This window comes from Fusarium oxysporum, chromosome XII, assembly GCF_013085055.1.
Source record: "Fusarium oxysporum Fo47 chromosome XII, complete sequence".
Lineage (NCBI taxonomy): Eukaryota > Fungi > Ascomycota > Sordariomycetes > Hypocreales > Nectriaceae > Fusarium > Fusarium oxysporum.
The window spans coordinates 2,397,553-2,413,422 of NC_072851.1; the positions used below are offsets into that span (position 1 = coordinate 2,397,553).

General features: G+C 46.2%; 4 protein-coding genes across 4 annotated transcripts; 1 reads left to right on the forward strand and 3 right to left on the reverse strand.

Annotated features, from left to right (window-relative positions):
* Positions 1–995: 995 nt before the first annotated feature.
* Positions 996–4,523, forward strand: FOBCDRAFT_149403 (uncharacterized protein; the record flags this gene model as incomplete). Its single annotated transcript, XM_059608319.1, has 2 exons — positions 996–3,104; positions 3,150–4,523. 2 exons carry the CDS (start codon positions 996–998, stop codon positions 4,521–4,523), a joined length of 3,483 nt encoding a protein of 1,160 aa, XP_059466484.1.
* Positions 4,524–6,055: 1,532 nt separating this feature from the next.
* Positions 6,056–7,379, reverse strand: FOBCDRAFT_282794 (uncharacterized protein; the record flags this gene model as incomplete). The annotated part of the gene is made up of 4 exons (XM_059611625.1): positions 6,056–6,314; positions 6,386–7,060; positions 7,131–7,243; positions 7,305–7,379. The coding sequence occupies 4 exons, from the start codon at positions 7,377–7,379 to the stop codon at positions 6,056–6,058; spliced, it is 1,122 nt and encodes a 373-aa protein (XP_059466485.1).
* Positions 7,380–10,285: 2,906 nt separating this feature from the next.
* Positions 10,286–12,256, reverse strand: FOBCDRAFT_234790 (uncharacterized protein). Its single transcript, XM_059609986.1, has 3 exons — positions 10,854–12,256; positions 10,622–10,780; positions 10,286–10,561 (listed from the first exon to the last, which is right to left on the reverse strand). The coding sequence occupies exons 1-3, from the start codon at positions 12,195–12,197 to the stop codon at positions 10,415–10,417; spliced, it is 1,650 nt and encodes a 549-aa protein (XP_059466486.1). The 5' UTR covers positions 12,198–12,256; the 3' UTR covers positions 10,286–10,414.
* A 1,256-nt stretch (positions 12,257–13,512) lies between these two features.
* Positions 13,513–15,294, reverse strand: FOBCDRAFT_209815 (uncharacterized protein; the record flags this gene model as incomplete). The annotated part of the gene is made up of 3 exons (XM_059609289.1): positions 13,513–14,007; positions 14,100–14,710; positions 14,955–15,294. 3 exons carry the CDS (start codon positions 15,292–15,294, stop codon positions 13,513–13,515), a joined length of 1,446 nt encoding a protein of 481 aa, XP_059468260.1.
* Between the last annotated feature and the right edge of the window lie 576 nt (positions 15,295–15,870).

Sequence of the window (15,870 nt, forward strand, 5' to 3'; positions counted from 1 at the left end):
AACCTTAGAAATCACGCTCGGACTCTGTATTACCTGCATGTATATCAAACTAACGGTGATTCCGCAAAGGCTGAATATCACAACTGCGTTGGGACATTCAGCTTCTCAACATCGAGATTGGCGTTGAAAGATGGTCAAGATCATCTCTTTCCAAGAGCTGGAATGAGACACGGCTGGCGAGCCCCGCTCTCACAACGGCACACAAAGTAAGCATTAGTCCATCATTTTGGATATTCAGCTGGTGTTAGAAACAGCTATGAAACCAATTGACGCCATAGCACGGGCCGTCCCATTTGCGACCAATCCGCTTCCGTGCTGCGATACGCTGATCATGCAAGGGAAGTGCCCCACTGTCGCGTCATTCCGAAGGGACTAATCATGATGACCACTTGGAGCGGGGGGCAAGAGGCGGGTGAAAAGCGAGGATCAAGGGATGGTAGTGAGGGGTAGGGGGTGTATGCATACCACTCTAGACGCTCATGCATAACTATCTATATCTCTTAAATACATGTAGCAGCCATAAACTTCAAAGGATCGTTTTGACACCGTCACAACGGGCGCCATCTGCAGAGGTTGTCAATGTTGGAATTCCTATCACACTGCAGATTTCTGAAAACAGGATAACTCTGCTGCACTTATTCGTCATATATCGGTAAGTGAGGGGAAATATTGAATCACATGTCGTTTTCAAAGGCCGCTGAGACTAATAACTTCTTGTTGCTTTCATGTACCAGTACATGAGAATGAATCCCTCAGGCCGTGTCGGTTAGCTAAGGGTCTTAATCAAGTCTCGAGAGTCGGCTTGATGTGAACAGGGTCAAGGCGACCGCCCACCCGATTTCCAACTCCAAGTAGTCTCTTTCCCATGGATCCAAGTAGTCAATCGTTGTGACTTTTGAGCTTTGATCTTGGAACACCTTCATTTTGTTAGCCATCGTACAGTCATCTGTGGCCCATCAGTAATTAAACACATCCACGACAATTAATTGTCAAACATGGGGATCTACACAAGAGGAAGAAGCAAAGCTATCAACTCTCCACGTCATCTCACTCTCCGCCATGCTCGTCGCAGTGTAGCCACAAGCAAGTTCAATGCAGGCCTCACTGAAACGCACGAGGACCCTCCACCCCTTCTCAAGCCTGGCGAAGAGAAACTCAACTCCTTCTGGGCCCCAGGACTCGAGGCCGGCCCAGCTCATCTGATCAAAGCGACCCAGACAATCAAGTCGCCAAACCCCGGAGAAAATGACATCAAGCTCGTCTCTAAGCAAACCTTCTACGTTGATGCACCTCAGTTCTCACTACCCGAGGATTCGGTTTATTCTACATATCCGCCACCTGGATATTCTGATGATCATCGCATTCTTCCTCATGTCGTGCTGAGTGATCCTCATCTTCCATGGGAAAGACGCGGCAGTCCTAAGGATGATAAAAAGACGCCAAAAGATGAACGCAACAAAGTTCCGTGGTTGATCCTCCTCACCTTCACTGAGGATGAACTCAAACTAAAACCAGATGACCTTGGGACTGGGAATACCTTCAAACAGACGGTTACGTTATCTGTCAAGACGACTGTTGGAGATGTCCAAGACCTGACAACCAAGGGAAATGTTGTCAGCCCAATTTCTGAGATTTTGGACGTTGTCAAAAATGACACAAAAGAAACAGATAAGATCAGAAAATCTCAGGGCGAATTCATCTTCATGAAACCTGATCTCTTCAAGAGTGTCTTTTCCAATTTTGACAATAACAACGAACGTCAAGTTCCTGCCTCCCCCGACACGAACAAGTTCAAATATCTCTCTCACGTCAGAAATATCAACACCGCCGGTATGGCTGTCGCAGGTGTTGAAGAAGTGGGTGTTTTCTCTGTGGTTGTCGGCAGTCGAAGTGGCCCTTTGACCAACAAGGCCCCAGCGACTGCTTCAGTGCATCTTCTGTCTATTGAGGGTGTTGAAGGCATGAGCAGCTTTCCAGCTGACGACAAACTTGTTGCGCTCTGCTCTCTTCACAGCTGGAACTATACTGTCATGCCGCCTGGCATGCTCAACGTCTTTGATGCTTTCACATCTCTAGGTGAAACATTAGATGTTCTCCGTCCCCCAGAAGAGATTATTAAGGAGATTGCGGAGCCTAACGACGAGTTGGGTAAGAGACTCGCTGCTCGTCTTACAGATGGATATTCCATGGTCAAATATTGCACCCAGACAGGAGAACATACAGTTGCTCTTTTTCGAGGACCATTTACACCAAGCGTTGTTCTTCCAAACGAGTATCTTAACATATGCTCTAATTCTGGCCAGAACCTCCAGATTCTCGATCGAGAGGTTGGTATTATGGATATCAGCTATTCAGTTGCTTGGCAAGTTGGTCGTACCATGGCCCTCGGCGACCCTAACTTCTGCGGCGCTCTCTCACGATTCCGCACTGCTATTCATCAAGGAGCTATGAAAGAAGCTAAGATCAAAGCGGTTCAGTCTGCTGCTGGTGGTTCCGAGAGGTTCCGTCAAAAGGCTGATATTCTAGCAAATCTGTCTCAAACCATCAAGCACCTTGAGAGGATGCACCTGAACCACCAGGACAAGCACTTCCAGCTCAAGACGCCTTCTCAAAAGTGGCTCGGTCCACGACTGGGAAGAAAGGCATATCCAGCTCTTGGCTTCAACGCGAGCAAGATCAAAGATGATTACCTTGATCACGCGAAGAAGGTGGCTGAAGATCTTGCACTGTCTACAGACGGGGTGAACATCTACGACGAGACGAATGATCCCGTTTCAGAAGACTGGAAAGTCATTCTTGCCTGGGTCATGGATCGTATGTTTTTAGCCGGAGTTCCAGCCCACTACCTTATCACTGACCCAAGCCACCTTGAACATGAGAGGCTCAAGTTCTTTTATGTTGATCCCAACTGGGTTGATGCCATGATAGATGGTGGTTTGAGCTTGGCGAACCACATGGGTGAAGACCGCGACCGCGAGGCTATCAAACACATCATCAACAATTATGTCAAGCACAAAGCTGAGCACCAACTCCACACCCCTCAGATTCCCAGCTATGGCTTCTATCTTCGTTCTGATCTCGTTACTATGTTCCCTGATCTTAAGGTGGAGACGCTATCCAAGGCTCCTAAGAAAGCTGATGATAAAGAGTCTGGAGACAATAAAGTCGAGTCCCTTTCCGAACCTCCCAAAGAGGCTCATCCTAAGAAAGCTCCGCTTCTCAGACACAACATCATCGCAGATGGTGTTATGCTAGCACTCTTGGACAGACACCCTGGATCCGATGACTTTAAAGGTCTTCTCTTTACTCAACCGCCTCATCAACAGAGATTCGCCGTGGGTCATTCCCTATCTGATAGTGAGATCGGTATAAGCCTCCGTCGTCAATATACAGTGTCCCAAGAGATACGTGAGACGGATAAGCATCGCCATGATCCCTTGCAAAAGTTCACCAAAACTCGTCGAGATCGAGAAAATTGGTTCATCTGGAGCACCGAACCGGGTTCTCAGGCCAACGATGTGCGCATGCTTCGACTTCCCTACTTTGCTGAGCAGCAGATACAAATCCTGCAGAACATGCCAAAGCAGGAAAACGGAGAGAAATATTTCGATGATATTATCCCCAACTCTGCACTTCTTGCTATGCAGCTGGATGATCCGTACTACGAGTTCGCGGTACCCTTCAAGGACAAGCTGGCCGGTCTTGGTCCTGCACCTACCGAGTTTCGGACTCTGAACATGACCGGACATGCTCGTGTAATGAGACTTGCCAAACATGACGATGACCTCATCTGTCGTGGGGACGAGACCTCTGAGCCGAGTGATTCAGAGTCTTCTCCCGTCGACACCCCAGCCTCGTCTGATGACTCGCCATTTTTCGAACGACATGAAGAATACTCGCCAGCAGCTCACGTCCTGAGGCACAATATCGCGCCTCACGTACGGCAGCCTCACGTTGACGATGATGGATCTCATGTATCTCGCTTTCACTCAGCTATTAGTACCAGTGGATCAGGTGGTGGTCCATCAAATGTCCCTTCCTTCAACTGTGACATTTACAGTCCAGGCAAGGATGCTATTCATGTCAACAAAAAGAACCTTCCCGATGATCTAGTCTTCTCTGTGCTAGTCAGTGGTCAAGAGTATAGCAATGAACATCTCATCGAGTTCGATATCCTTGTCAAACTCGGCCCTGCTACTGACAAGCATACGAAACTCATGGAGAGCTACGATGGGCCTGGACCTCGTATGCTGAGTAACTTGAGGTTCAATATCTTGACGGCGATCATAGAGAAGAATGGGATGCAGTATCTCAAGCTGAGACTGCTGCCTAGGAATGCGATTGGATATGTCGTTGCGAATCGGATGAGTAATGAGGTCAGCTTTTTGCTGTGTTTGGCCAAGGTGAATATATTCGAGAAGCCAGAGGTTCTGGTTATGCTTGAAACTGAGGCGCATTATGTAAATCGGCCTCAGGTTTTCAAGGATACATTCACCATTATGGTGAAGAATGATAGTCTGTAGGGATGAGTTGTTCGGGAACGGTATGCATTTATATCAACTAGCAAATTGGTAATAATTTCTTATCTCAATATGTATGTCATTTCGTGACTCTTGCTGAGTCCTGCATGATTCGTATGGGAACCGTTATAGAGGCCTTTATTAGACAGCGAAACGGTTAATATCAAATTCTCACAAATATAACTGGTCAAAAGAGAAAGGTTTATATTCATAATCTATGTATAGTTAATTCATTGTTTAGTTCTTGTTTCCTATTCAAATATTGCATTATGATAACACAAGCTAGGCTGCCATCAATTCATCAGTTTGCCTTCACACTCCATTCCCCTCTTACATTTGTCGTTATCAAAAAAGGCTCTGCAAGCCAATATGCTATAATAAGCTCTTGCTTCTATGCGGCCTTGTCATAGCTCGTTGTCAGGCGAAAAGTTGTTTTGCCTGTTCCTCAAGGGACTCCTACATATTAAATGTCTGCAATTCGGACAAGCCCATAACGAATATACTAGCCTCCTCAGATCTCTACTGTGAAGAAAGCTGCCCAATTTTAATCTGTTGGGTGATTGTACAAGTACGTTCTATGCAACACCAAGCCATGCATGTCAGACCGCTGCATCATCCTCACAAAATTTCAACACCTGCAAGATTAATTATTTATTTCTAAAGCCAATAAATACAAGATGCAACAAAAGTAAGGCTATTCAGGCTGGACCGTTGTGGATTGGCCATGTTAATATATCACAATATGTCGGCTAACCCAGTACAGGCTCTTCCCCGTGACTGGACCCAGAATATCGTGTCCATGGGCGGTAATGCCGAATGGGGTGCTGACGGCGTTTCAGCCCAGGCCATAAAAAGAAAAGGTTCGCGGACCCAAGCCTTTACTTGGGTCAACTACTTACTCATGCAATGCCATGTTCTACTTCACGTCTGGTAGTATTTTTTTTATATGATGGCGTCGAGGGATCTATATGTACAGTTACGAAGCCAACAACAGTGGAAGCTATTAAAGACTTGGCAGCGAAAGACAGCCAGCGGGAGATTGAAGTTGAAGATCTTTAGGGGCAGTAATCTAAGATCGATCATATTTAAATCCCTTTAATATATTAAATTCTTTATTATGCTGTTGTATGAGAAATCAAGCCTTTAATAACTTAGAACCTAGTTACCTAGGGCAATAAAAGACCAACAAGATCGGTGTATAATATATCTGAAGTGCAAATAAGGATGCAAACAACAACAATAACCATGTCCGGAGTCTCTTAAACCACCTTTCCCTGATCAGCCTTACAGATCAGCTTAAGTATATTCAGAACAAAGATGTATTAAGGCTACTTGAATGAGCACATCTAGTTGAATTCAATTTGTGTGGCATGTTATCTCGGCCCGAACTACCCAACTACCTACACACTATCTGTAGGAATGTATAGTATCTGCTATAGTTACAATTGAATCACAGCCAAATACATTAACAAGCAAGCGAGAGGGCCAATGTGGATCCCTGTATTTTCCCATCCCCTCATCGCATCTTAACCGATCTACAGACCATTGTCTGGTGAAAAGTTGAAAACATTTGCCTGGGCCCTTCTGATCAAGTAACGGCAGTTCTCACAAGGCTGTCCTAAATATCTACGGTTCGGATAGGCTTTTCGGTCTTGGCCACGAAGTTGTTCAATGATTCTGTTGTAGCTGTATGGCATGGCCAAATCCGCGGGATCGCCAAGGTAGTCATACTTCAGCGCTAGGCCATGATATCTTGCCATCTCCTCGGGTCCCTGAGCTCTGTTGTGGCGATATCTGTAGTTGGAAATTATGAGTTAGGTCCCTTGCGGAGATTGTTTCCTTGATGAAGGTGAACAAAGACTTACCCAAGCATATTCATAAAAGGATACGTCTCAGCGCAGTTACCGAATCTCTGGCCAGTAGGGTTCCGTTCAAGAATAACTGGACTACGATCGAAATCATACTTCAAACCCAGGGGATGGTAGTTATCCGTCAGAAGCGCATAACGTGAGAACTTAAGCCCCAGACGGTTGAGGGGCTCGCGATCGAACTCTCTGGCTGGACGACCAAGCTCCCACTGCCCCACATTGCGACGCCAGTTGAATCCAGCAAGAGAAGCGCCGAGGAAGAAGGCTTTTGAATTGTCGTCCCATGTGCAGTTGTAATAGAACGATGAATTGCCCACGCCTCTGGGGTTTCCGCCAGGGCCCACTGGGTCTGGAGCTTCTCTGCCAGCGATAGTTCGACACCAATGCATGTACATGGCGGTCAGGGGCAGAAAGAAGTTCTGCTTGGTCGACCCGGCCTGGGCAGGACCGAGCTTGGACAAGAAGAGACCAAGAAGATCATATGGGGACCAATAGGGTTGCGCTATGGTTGAATCAATGAATTGATGATTCCAATTCTCACGCGCATGGAATTTGGATGCTTGTACGTCATTCCGCCAACCTTGATTCACTTGTCTGTATATGTGTTGATCCGGCGTTAGGCTTTGACGATTGAACTCAGCGTGTCCAGGGTCTCCAACTCTTACCGGGAGGCTGGGGAATACATTGTCAGTCGATGGCGCATACAGAGAAGGTGCCAGGATTTGTTTTGCAATCTACTTACCTCAATTGTTTGAGCCTGTTCTGTATACTTTGCAAGTCTGCAGCTTTGCCCTGGCCGCCTGGCACATTAAATGCTGCTGGGTTAGCTGCCACGTCGCGGAGAAAGTCATAGATCTGGACGTATCGCGGTGTTAGGTCATTGAGCTCTTTCGATGAAAAATGCTACCCAACGTACCTGGGTTCTGCTGTATAAGAACATAGCTTCAGGGCTTCTGTTGGCGATTACCGGAACAATATTTTGGTCGGCCATGGTGACTGATGCATGCAACTCTCTTGTCATGAATCAGGTTTTAATTAGGGACTGCTCACTACTAGAGTTGACCAAGAGTTCCAGGCGCATTGCCGTTCTTGGTGTCAATACCTACCTAGTTTATAGCTTGTTTTTTTAAATTACTCTACTTCGTTCCTTGGCAGCAAGTGTCTAGTTCTTTGACTCATGGAACGATCCGCGATACGTAGCATTATGTCCATGGTACACCGCACCTCATAAGATGACTTACAGTACAAGTCAGCTCAGGCTTCGACTATGCACGGAAATCCGATTCGGGAAATTGATAGCTCTGATGTGCTGTTATCAGCTAGCCACATACAGTCCTTCATTACGATGTTGGGCGGCTGTGTTTTAGAACGACATAATGGCGTATGGCTTTTGTGCGCGCATAATGTGGTTGCATCGGGAAATGCAAAGGTATTTTGTTATCACATTTTCCTTGGCCGTAACTAAGTTAGCTGTCTAAACGATTGGAAAGGGCGTGTTGCATATAGTGGCTACCTGAATACTGTTAAGCGCATATCTTCCCCGCTCCGCTGATCTTCCACAACGATTTGACCTTATCGCTCAACCTGAGTCCACGGAAAGCCACTTTTTATATCAAGGTTCAAAGCACCATATCTACCAGATAAAATCATCCACATTATTAGACCTAACAAAATGCCAGAAAATAAAGAGGTGAGCTATATGCCCGCGAGGTTATGAAGGACTGGCTCAGCAGCAACTAATGCCATATGACTCATGCAGGCCAAGCTTTCTCGAGAATGGACACAAGATATCGAATGGAAGCCTGGTAGCCGGGCAGTCGAGTCCATAACGGAGCAGGGTCTTACTGATCCGAAACCTTTCCTTGGGTCGACTACTGCGTCGGGTGACGCCACGTTCTATTTCACTTCTGGAAACAAAATCTACATGTTCGACGCATTTGACTCAGAGGTTTATTCAATTAAGAAGCCATCCACTGCGGGTGACCTTGTTGATCTGGTGGCACGGGGCAAGCAGAGAGAGATCGAGTTCGAAAGGTTCGAAGGACAATGATATGAGATGGTGCTTCATACTGTAGTTTTACTAGTGAAGCTGAATTATAATTCGCCGAGCTACACTAAAGTACTTCAGCTACGGCGGGTCTGTCTGACTGTTTTATACCAACCAACGCAACATAAGGCCTCTTCGCTTGCAGCTTTGACAGCTGAAGTTAGCTAAGAGAGACCTTTCAGGTGATGATTAGCTCCAATTCCCGAGTATCGCAAACTAGGACGCGGCAAGTCCATACAGTACTGTGGGGTTTCAAGGCAGCTGGGGACTAGATAGAAAAAAGAATAGTGTATCCCAGTGATTTGACAGCTACCTAGATTGGTACATCCCGAAAAGAACTTTTCAAACAGACCTAGTGGCGCATCGCTGAAAGGGGAAAGCATTTCGTGAAGGACACCTGAGTCAGTTGTCATTCCTTTCTCTAATTTCCTTGCTTTCTTTGAGTTATCGTCTGCAAGATACTATTGGAGAGGGGTCAGCTTAGTGCTACTGTAACCATACGTCCCATGCAGGATACCGTAAGTACGACTACGCATGATTACGTGTTTTGGATGGTTGACTGTTAGTATTCGGCATGTGACTTTCATGCGACTGCTAAGCTCATGGGGGTCAAGTGGATGCGCGTTCCCGCCAGGACTTATCCGAGCTGGCCTCCCCGGCCTTGTGACCGCGTCCTTAAGGCTCGGCGAGACGTCGAAATTACGGCTTGCGGACTCTCAGGGTAAATAGCAAAGGACTCGAAGTCCTGCTCATTTACCGTTCCAGATCTCTGGAGCGAGACAACTCGAGCCTCGGTTGTCTTGCTCATTGGCCGGCACCTGTTTCCCAATGTGTTTTTCCCGACAATGAGAGAACAAAACAGCATGCCGGCTAAAATTAGCGTCGTACCGGCTACGGTGCTAGGAAAGGCATGGTTCTCAATAATATCGTCTTTATTCAGCAGTTATAAAAGGAGGGGCAGATAGAAGGGCAAGTAGGCATATTAGGCGAGGATGTCGAGCTGAACGACGATACCAAATAACACCGCGGGATACAGCTCCCCCCTGCCTACTTGACTGTGAATATTAAGCGCGAGATCCGGTGTGTTGTCTTCAGTTCCCTTTTCTCGAATAACAACGACCGATAGGCCGTCTTTTCCAACATGGCCAATCCCCTCTTCAATTTCAAATTTGCTGGATATGCGTTTTTGAATGGTGGGCCCTGGTAAGGACATGAGCTCGGCGATTCCTAATGAAACAGGCTCACTGACTGCGCTCGTTTAGGTACTCATCCTGACCTTAGGTCTGGACGGCAGCGAAATCACTGTCCTAATAGCTTCCTGCAGGAACCATGATGACGCAAGGGACGCGATACAGTCTTACAGAGACAAGAAACACGGCTCTACACGTTGAGTGGCTATGGTGAATGTTATGAAATGCTTCGATAGACGTGGATGTCACTCTATAGACAACAGATTGAATACCAGAAGGCTGAACGGTTCGTCAAACGAATTCAGGATATGAAGAAAGAAGTAGAAGGTAAGAATAAAATAGAAACATACGTTCATTTGGTCGAGGAAGGACACCGCATCCAGGAGAGCGGTTATTGTCCCAAACAAAACAATGCGTAATTCTTTAGAACTCGATGGGTGCCAGAACATAACAGTACAAAGGTTCTTACCTAATCAAGAATCTTAAAATCAATACAGCTAGAGACCACTTACAAGAACAAAAACAAGAACAGTAGGCAAAGTCTGGTATATAAATCATTATGTTACATGCCGACAATAAATCTCTGAATTATACGGGTCATAGGTGTATCCGCGCAGCCCCGTCGCGCAATGCGTTAGATCTGACGCTTGAAAGTTCCTGATTTTAAACTTCAATATGTTTATATCTTCCATGGGCTTGAGACACATATTATTAGGTCGTGTTGCCAGCTAATATACTGAAGTAGAACAATGATTATGTAAAAGTCAACATATCTACCTTTGGACGCTATTAGTGAACTGAACGAGCCAAAGGGAACCTGGCGAAATCTTGAAAGTCATCCCAGTTGAGCGAGAGGAGTCCCTTCAGATCGCCATTGCAAAGAAGCTTGCAGTCAATTTTGTGGTCTTTCTCACTCCAGCCTGCCTTCTGACAGACCTGATTGGTATGGGATTAGCATCCTAATAGAATATTGGAAGTGGATTGTGACTGTCTTACCCCGTTACAGTACCAGAACAGCGAGCACTTCGCACACCTCTTCAAAGATGTAGCCTGTTTCTCGCACCCGTGACATAATCTCATGCCATTCGCTTCCATAGAAAACCTCTGGACTCGGTCGCTCAGCGCCAGCAAGTTGTCTAATGACAGTGGGAATATCTGTAGTCGGGGCGACGAGACAGGTTAAAAAGATGCCACAACTAAGTTGACCACAGAGGAATAGCAGGCATACCTTGAAAAATGTGGGGTCTTCGTGACGGATTCCTGGTTCCGAAAAGGCGAATGCATGCTGTTGTGCATAGAGAACTGCAATAGTATACCCCTTGCAAAGCTGTGACAGGTCTATTTCGCTGCCGCGCCTGTCTGTATAGAAGAAAAGCGGGATTATCATACCAGCCACGTCCCTAACTTCCATATGTAGACGAACGATTGTTGCAAAGTCGACGATTTCTGCCAAAAAGCACCAATGTCGCCAGGGCCGATAGTTGACCCCATCTCTGCTTTTGAAGAAGTCGTCATCAACATCTGTCTCGTCAGGCAGTAGAAGAAAACTCGGAAATATCACTTGGTTGCGGAGAATTCCCAGTTGCTCGAGTTCGTTTTCCTTCTCCCTCTTCCATATCCAGTTTTCAAACTCGTTTGAGTCAAGTCCCTGGGGGACATCATCCACGGCAGTCCTCCAAGCCGTTGAGTTCCCATATGTATCGTGGCTTGAAGGGTCTTGAGCAAGTTTCTTGGCGTTAAGCACTCTGGGGCTATCGTCACCTTCCAGGACAAGCCATCCAGCCGCCGCCCGTTCAGTAAAAACGCGTGCCCTGGCTAAGTCTCCGTGGGCGACAGTAATCTGTGCAGCATCAAAGAAAGCCCTGGGCAAGCCGACATCGTCCAGGGTTTGTTCATTGTATAGTCGGACTTGTTGATCCACGTATCCAAGTACTCGCTTTGGGTCCGACAAAATTCCCACGAGACCATCTCTACCAATACGGGCATCTAGCCTCAGGATCTCATCGAGCCGTCTGTCGCTTTCGGCGCTCAGATGTGGTGGCAATGAACAAAGGCTACATGAGCAGGTAAACTTGAACTTCTTTCGAAGGGCTTCTTGACGGGTTCTGCGATTGTTCAAGATACCGACGTAGGTGATGGTGATCTCTTCACCTTTGTCAATATCTCGCAAAGCATGGACCGTGTGCCGTTTGATGCCCTCATTCCAGGCTTTCTGTGCGTTGTTGTCGCAGGCGTGGTTGATGCGGCACGCTGCGAGAAAGATGCCACCTCCGCTATCAATGGGAAGAGCGTTTGTTCGAAAGATTCCAAGGTATTGCGAATCAGCTTCGCCGGGATAAATGTTGCACATAGATAGGAAGGCTCGCCGTTGGTCCGAAGTAAGTTCATCAACTTGCCTGCGTAGGGATGCTCGTAGGGCCGGACTGTCTGTCGCATCTTCAGGAATTCTGATAATGGGCTCTTCGGAGAGAACACGAGTGCCCTTGAGGATCTTATGGGTGGCAATGAGTCCTTTGCCTCTACCAGGAACCTCCCGAAGAGCGACCATTCCATTATCTGCTAAGCTCGACATTGTGGCTGTTCCTGTTTATCTTGGATATTGTGTCAAAGAATTACTACTGGTTGGGTAATGAAAGAGAAGTGAGGGTAAGAGACAAAGATGAGCCTCTAACGAGCTTAAAAATGTAAGAACAGAACTGGTGGGCCTCCTGCAGCCAAGGCAGGCTGGAGAAAGCTCGCCTTACGTAACCTTGATTGGTTGATTTCATTCACATGAGGCGCAGTATAAAGTACCGCCAGTAGCTACATAATATGCCAGTGAGACTCTAAATGCAGACAACGTTGGGCCGCCCTGCATATTAGGTACATATATGGTACTATATACTAAATAGGCTACTGTTTCTTAAAACTGCCATGATAATAAGAATATCTATTAAAGTGAGCAGGTTTAAGGAATAGAATTCTTCGTTCTGTTATATATTTTTCGCATATCTTTTGTCAAATTAGCAACAAACTACCACCGATAGCTTCATATTGGCCGGCGTTTCTAAAACTTCATTACTTATAACTAATATGAATATTTGCAGTCTTGCTCAACCGGGCGCCTATCAATCAGTTGCCTTATCGGATTTCGGTCTTAGTAACCACGAACACTCTACGAAGTCTAATAAACACAATTAATCTTGCGCCGACTTGCTGAACAACCTGCCGTAGGCGCTTTTCGGGCTGTCTTGGGTCTATGCCCACTCCAACAACGCCCGCCTTAATTAGTCCAGGCATGGCCACAGACATCAACATCGACTTTTTGAAAAGAAGAGGCACTGGTTGGCTGGACTTAACGCCTCTATCGATAGGCACTTTGGCAAACTTGGTGGAAAGCCCATCAAGTTGCTCGTAGCTGAGTTTGCCGTCCTATGCGTCTATTACCAACACGTGCGGTTGAACGAGAACCCTCGCTTCGATCAAGTCATACACATTTGACTCAATTATTTTGGGAGGGGTTGAGTTCCAAGACCAGATAAGATCTAGGTCAAGTGAAGAGACCTTGTTGAGATCTGTAAGCTTGGTTCGACTGTTTGAAGCATCGACCAGCTACCGCGACTGATCCAAGATTTCGAAATGAGGCGGAATGGAATTCCAAAAGCAGAGTGTTACTGTGTCGGAAGAGTTCGTGGTATTCCAACAAGATTGGACAACCAGTGAAATAGCGAATTGCATCGCCATAACTCGTTTTCCCACATGATCTATGAAGGAAACACGACAGGGGCCTGCACAATGCCGCGGTTTCCTCGCTGATGCGTTCGATACGGCCCAGGCGAGCCTCCTGGCACAGACCCATCTCTTGCCACTGGCTGGAATTTCTGTAGGAAGTCCACTAGATTCAATTCTCAGTCCAAATATGCTCTGATTGGGACCACTGAAGTATCGACTCCCGGAAAGATTTTGATCCCCAGAAGGTCGTCCGCTCGACGGTGAGAAATGACTGCCACAAAGATAACATCTTCGGAATCGAAGACTTGTGAAAGCACCATAGACCAAGCTGCCCGGCCTGGAACCTCAGTACTAAAGCCGCTGTGGTTGCCAATGTCCTGCATCACTAGTTTCATATGTTGATCCCTCTCAAATGCTGCGGTAGATCTGTCTCGAGTTGTTGGGTCAGAGGGATCAAGCCCGGCAAGCTGACTCTTCCAGAAATTGGAAGTGGCTCTTCTGTCTTTACCAGTCACGTAGCGGAAGAATCTGTCCTGGGGTCTGACTGACGCCTCTGATTCGCTGGAATCGATCATAGCGCTCGTGCTGCGGACGCAAAAACGGGCCCTGCAGACAAAAAGGACTGAATCGCTCATATCAGTATCGTACCGGCCTTTTGCACCTCGTCGTGACTAATACCCGCTGTTCGATAGTGCAAAGCAAGATCAAGGGTGCTAGGATGGAGATGGCCTTCGAGTACAAAATTGAACTCGTGCGAGCTGACCTGATGGTACTTCGCAAAGTACAACCGTTTGACACACAATAGATTGCTCCGAAGCAATGATACGATGGTGTTGAACAGTTGTCGTCGCTCATCTTTATTCCCCAGGTCGTGATGGATCTCCGCCAAAGAAGTCTGTTGATGGCGGCGGTGGCTCTTGAGATTTCTTGCTATCAAGGCTGCATCTGCTTCAAGAGATTCGCCTAGATCGGCGTGGTTAATGAGTATATTGGCCATGGGCCCGAAGATCCTGCCAATACCCTCCACAGGAACGTCTCTACCGGATATTATGTACCCAAAGAAAGTTTCGTCCATAACCGTGACATAAGATAGTACCAAAGCCCAAGCAAGGTGAACAAAGGTCGACAGGGTCAGCCCCACCTGCTTACATTGCTCGGTAACCCCAGTCATCGACTCAAAAGGTATGGAGATAGTATTATGGATATCTAGTTCTGGGCCGTTTTGGCACAACTTGGATACGGGAATCTGACATGGCTCTACTCCGTGTAGAAAAGGAGTCCAAAATGTTCGTGTCTCAGACATAGGTCGCCTCTTGATATGCCTGACAACATCACTGAATTGCGGCACATTCTGCATGACATCGCCACAATACACTGAGATCACATCCTAGCAAAATCGAAATAGAGTAGGAGTCGCATAAAGAGTGACAGATATCGAGCCTGCAGGTAACGCTGCCATCCTCCGATCGGAACATGGTGAAAGAGTGCTTCGGTTTATCATCCGTAAACTTTGGTCGAGATTGCCTTGCTAGCAGGGCCCCCGGGCAGGTTGGAGTCTGATATTGGGTTACAGGAGTCTCCGACTTATTGAGTACGATTTGAACAGAGCCATCCTCACTGGGGTGCGCGGCAAGTATCGTAGAAAAGGTTTTGTGTACTCCAACTACAGGATGATAAAATTTCCATATCCAGGCGGCTTCGTATCCATAGGAGCTTTGCAAGACTCCTTCCTGCAGCGGAGGGCAAGGAAGAATACCCGTGAGCTCAAAGGGATCGATATTCAAATCGCGAAGTTGCACGTTAACAAGATATTCCAATCCTTCGTAGGATGTAGCCACATAGGAAATCCCACCAGGAGCCACAGTGGTAGGATTCCGAGTTAGGCAATCACAGAGTCCTCCCAGGGCGTGAATCGATTTTTGGACCCATTCTAGGAATTGGTCTCCGAGCTCAGTCATTTGGGGATATCTCTTTAATACAGTTTACTAAATATATTGCATTTACTATATAAATAAGGGAATTATAAAACATATAATACTATTATAATAAGAAAATAAGTATGATATATAACCTTGGCAGAAGGTGTTCTATTATCCTAATGTTTTTCCCTTATCCAGCCTCTTATAATAAACCTGCTCTCAACGCCGATCACCCGCCCCCTCTCTCGGAAATGCATCTGCCTCTATACAAGAAATTAAGAGGCTCTAAAAGCGGCTATAGAAAGCGAACCGCCTATGCAAAGAAGAGTAACAATAATATAAAGCTGCTAAAGGTCGCGCCCTTAAGGAATAATATTAATATAAAGAAGAATAACACTAATATAAAGAAGCTGAGGAATATAGATATATTATAACTATTAATACTTTAATAATATCTTAAAATATATTATTTACTTAGCCTTAATATTAAAATAATAACTAATTATTCCTTCGTAATATAAGAAGATATAATAACCCTAAGTAGCTGAATTTATTCTTAATAAAGTATTTTATAAATTATATTTAAAAGAAAATAAGAAAAAATCTAGGATTAGC

What these genes read in the sequence shown, in the direction of transcription:
- FOBCDRAFT_234790 (XM_059609986.1), bottom strand. Translation starts at nt 12,197, where the DNA reads ATGTCGAGCTTAGCAGATAATGGAATGGTCGCTCTTCGGGAGGTTCCT. An exon ending in AAGACCCCACATTTTTCAAG is followed by an intron (nt 10,781 to 10,853) that starts GTATGCCTGCTA and finishes CCCCGACTACAG; the next exon opens with ATATTCCCACTGTCATTAGA. An exon ending in TGTTCTGGTACTGTAACGGG is followed by an intron (nt 10,562 to 10,621) that starts GTAAGACAGTCA and finishes CATACCAATCAG; the next exon opens with GTCTGTCAGAAGGCAGGCTG.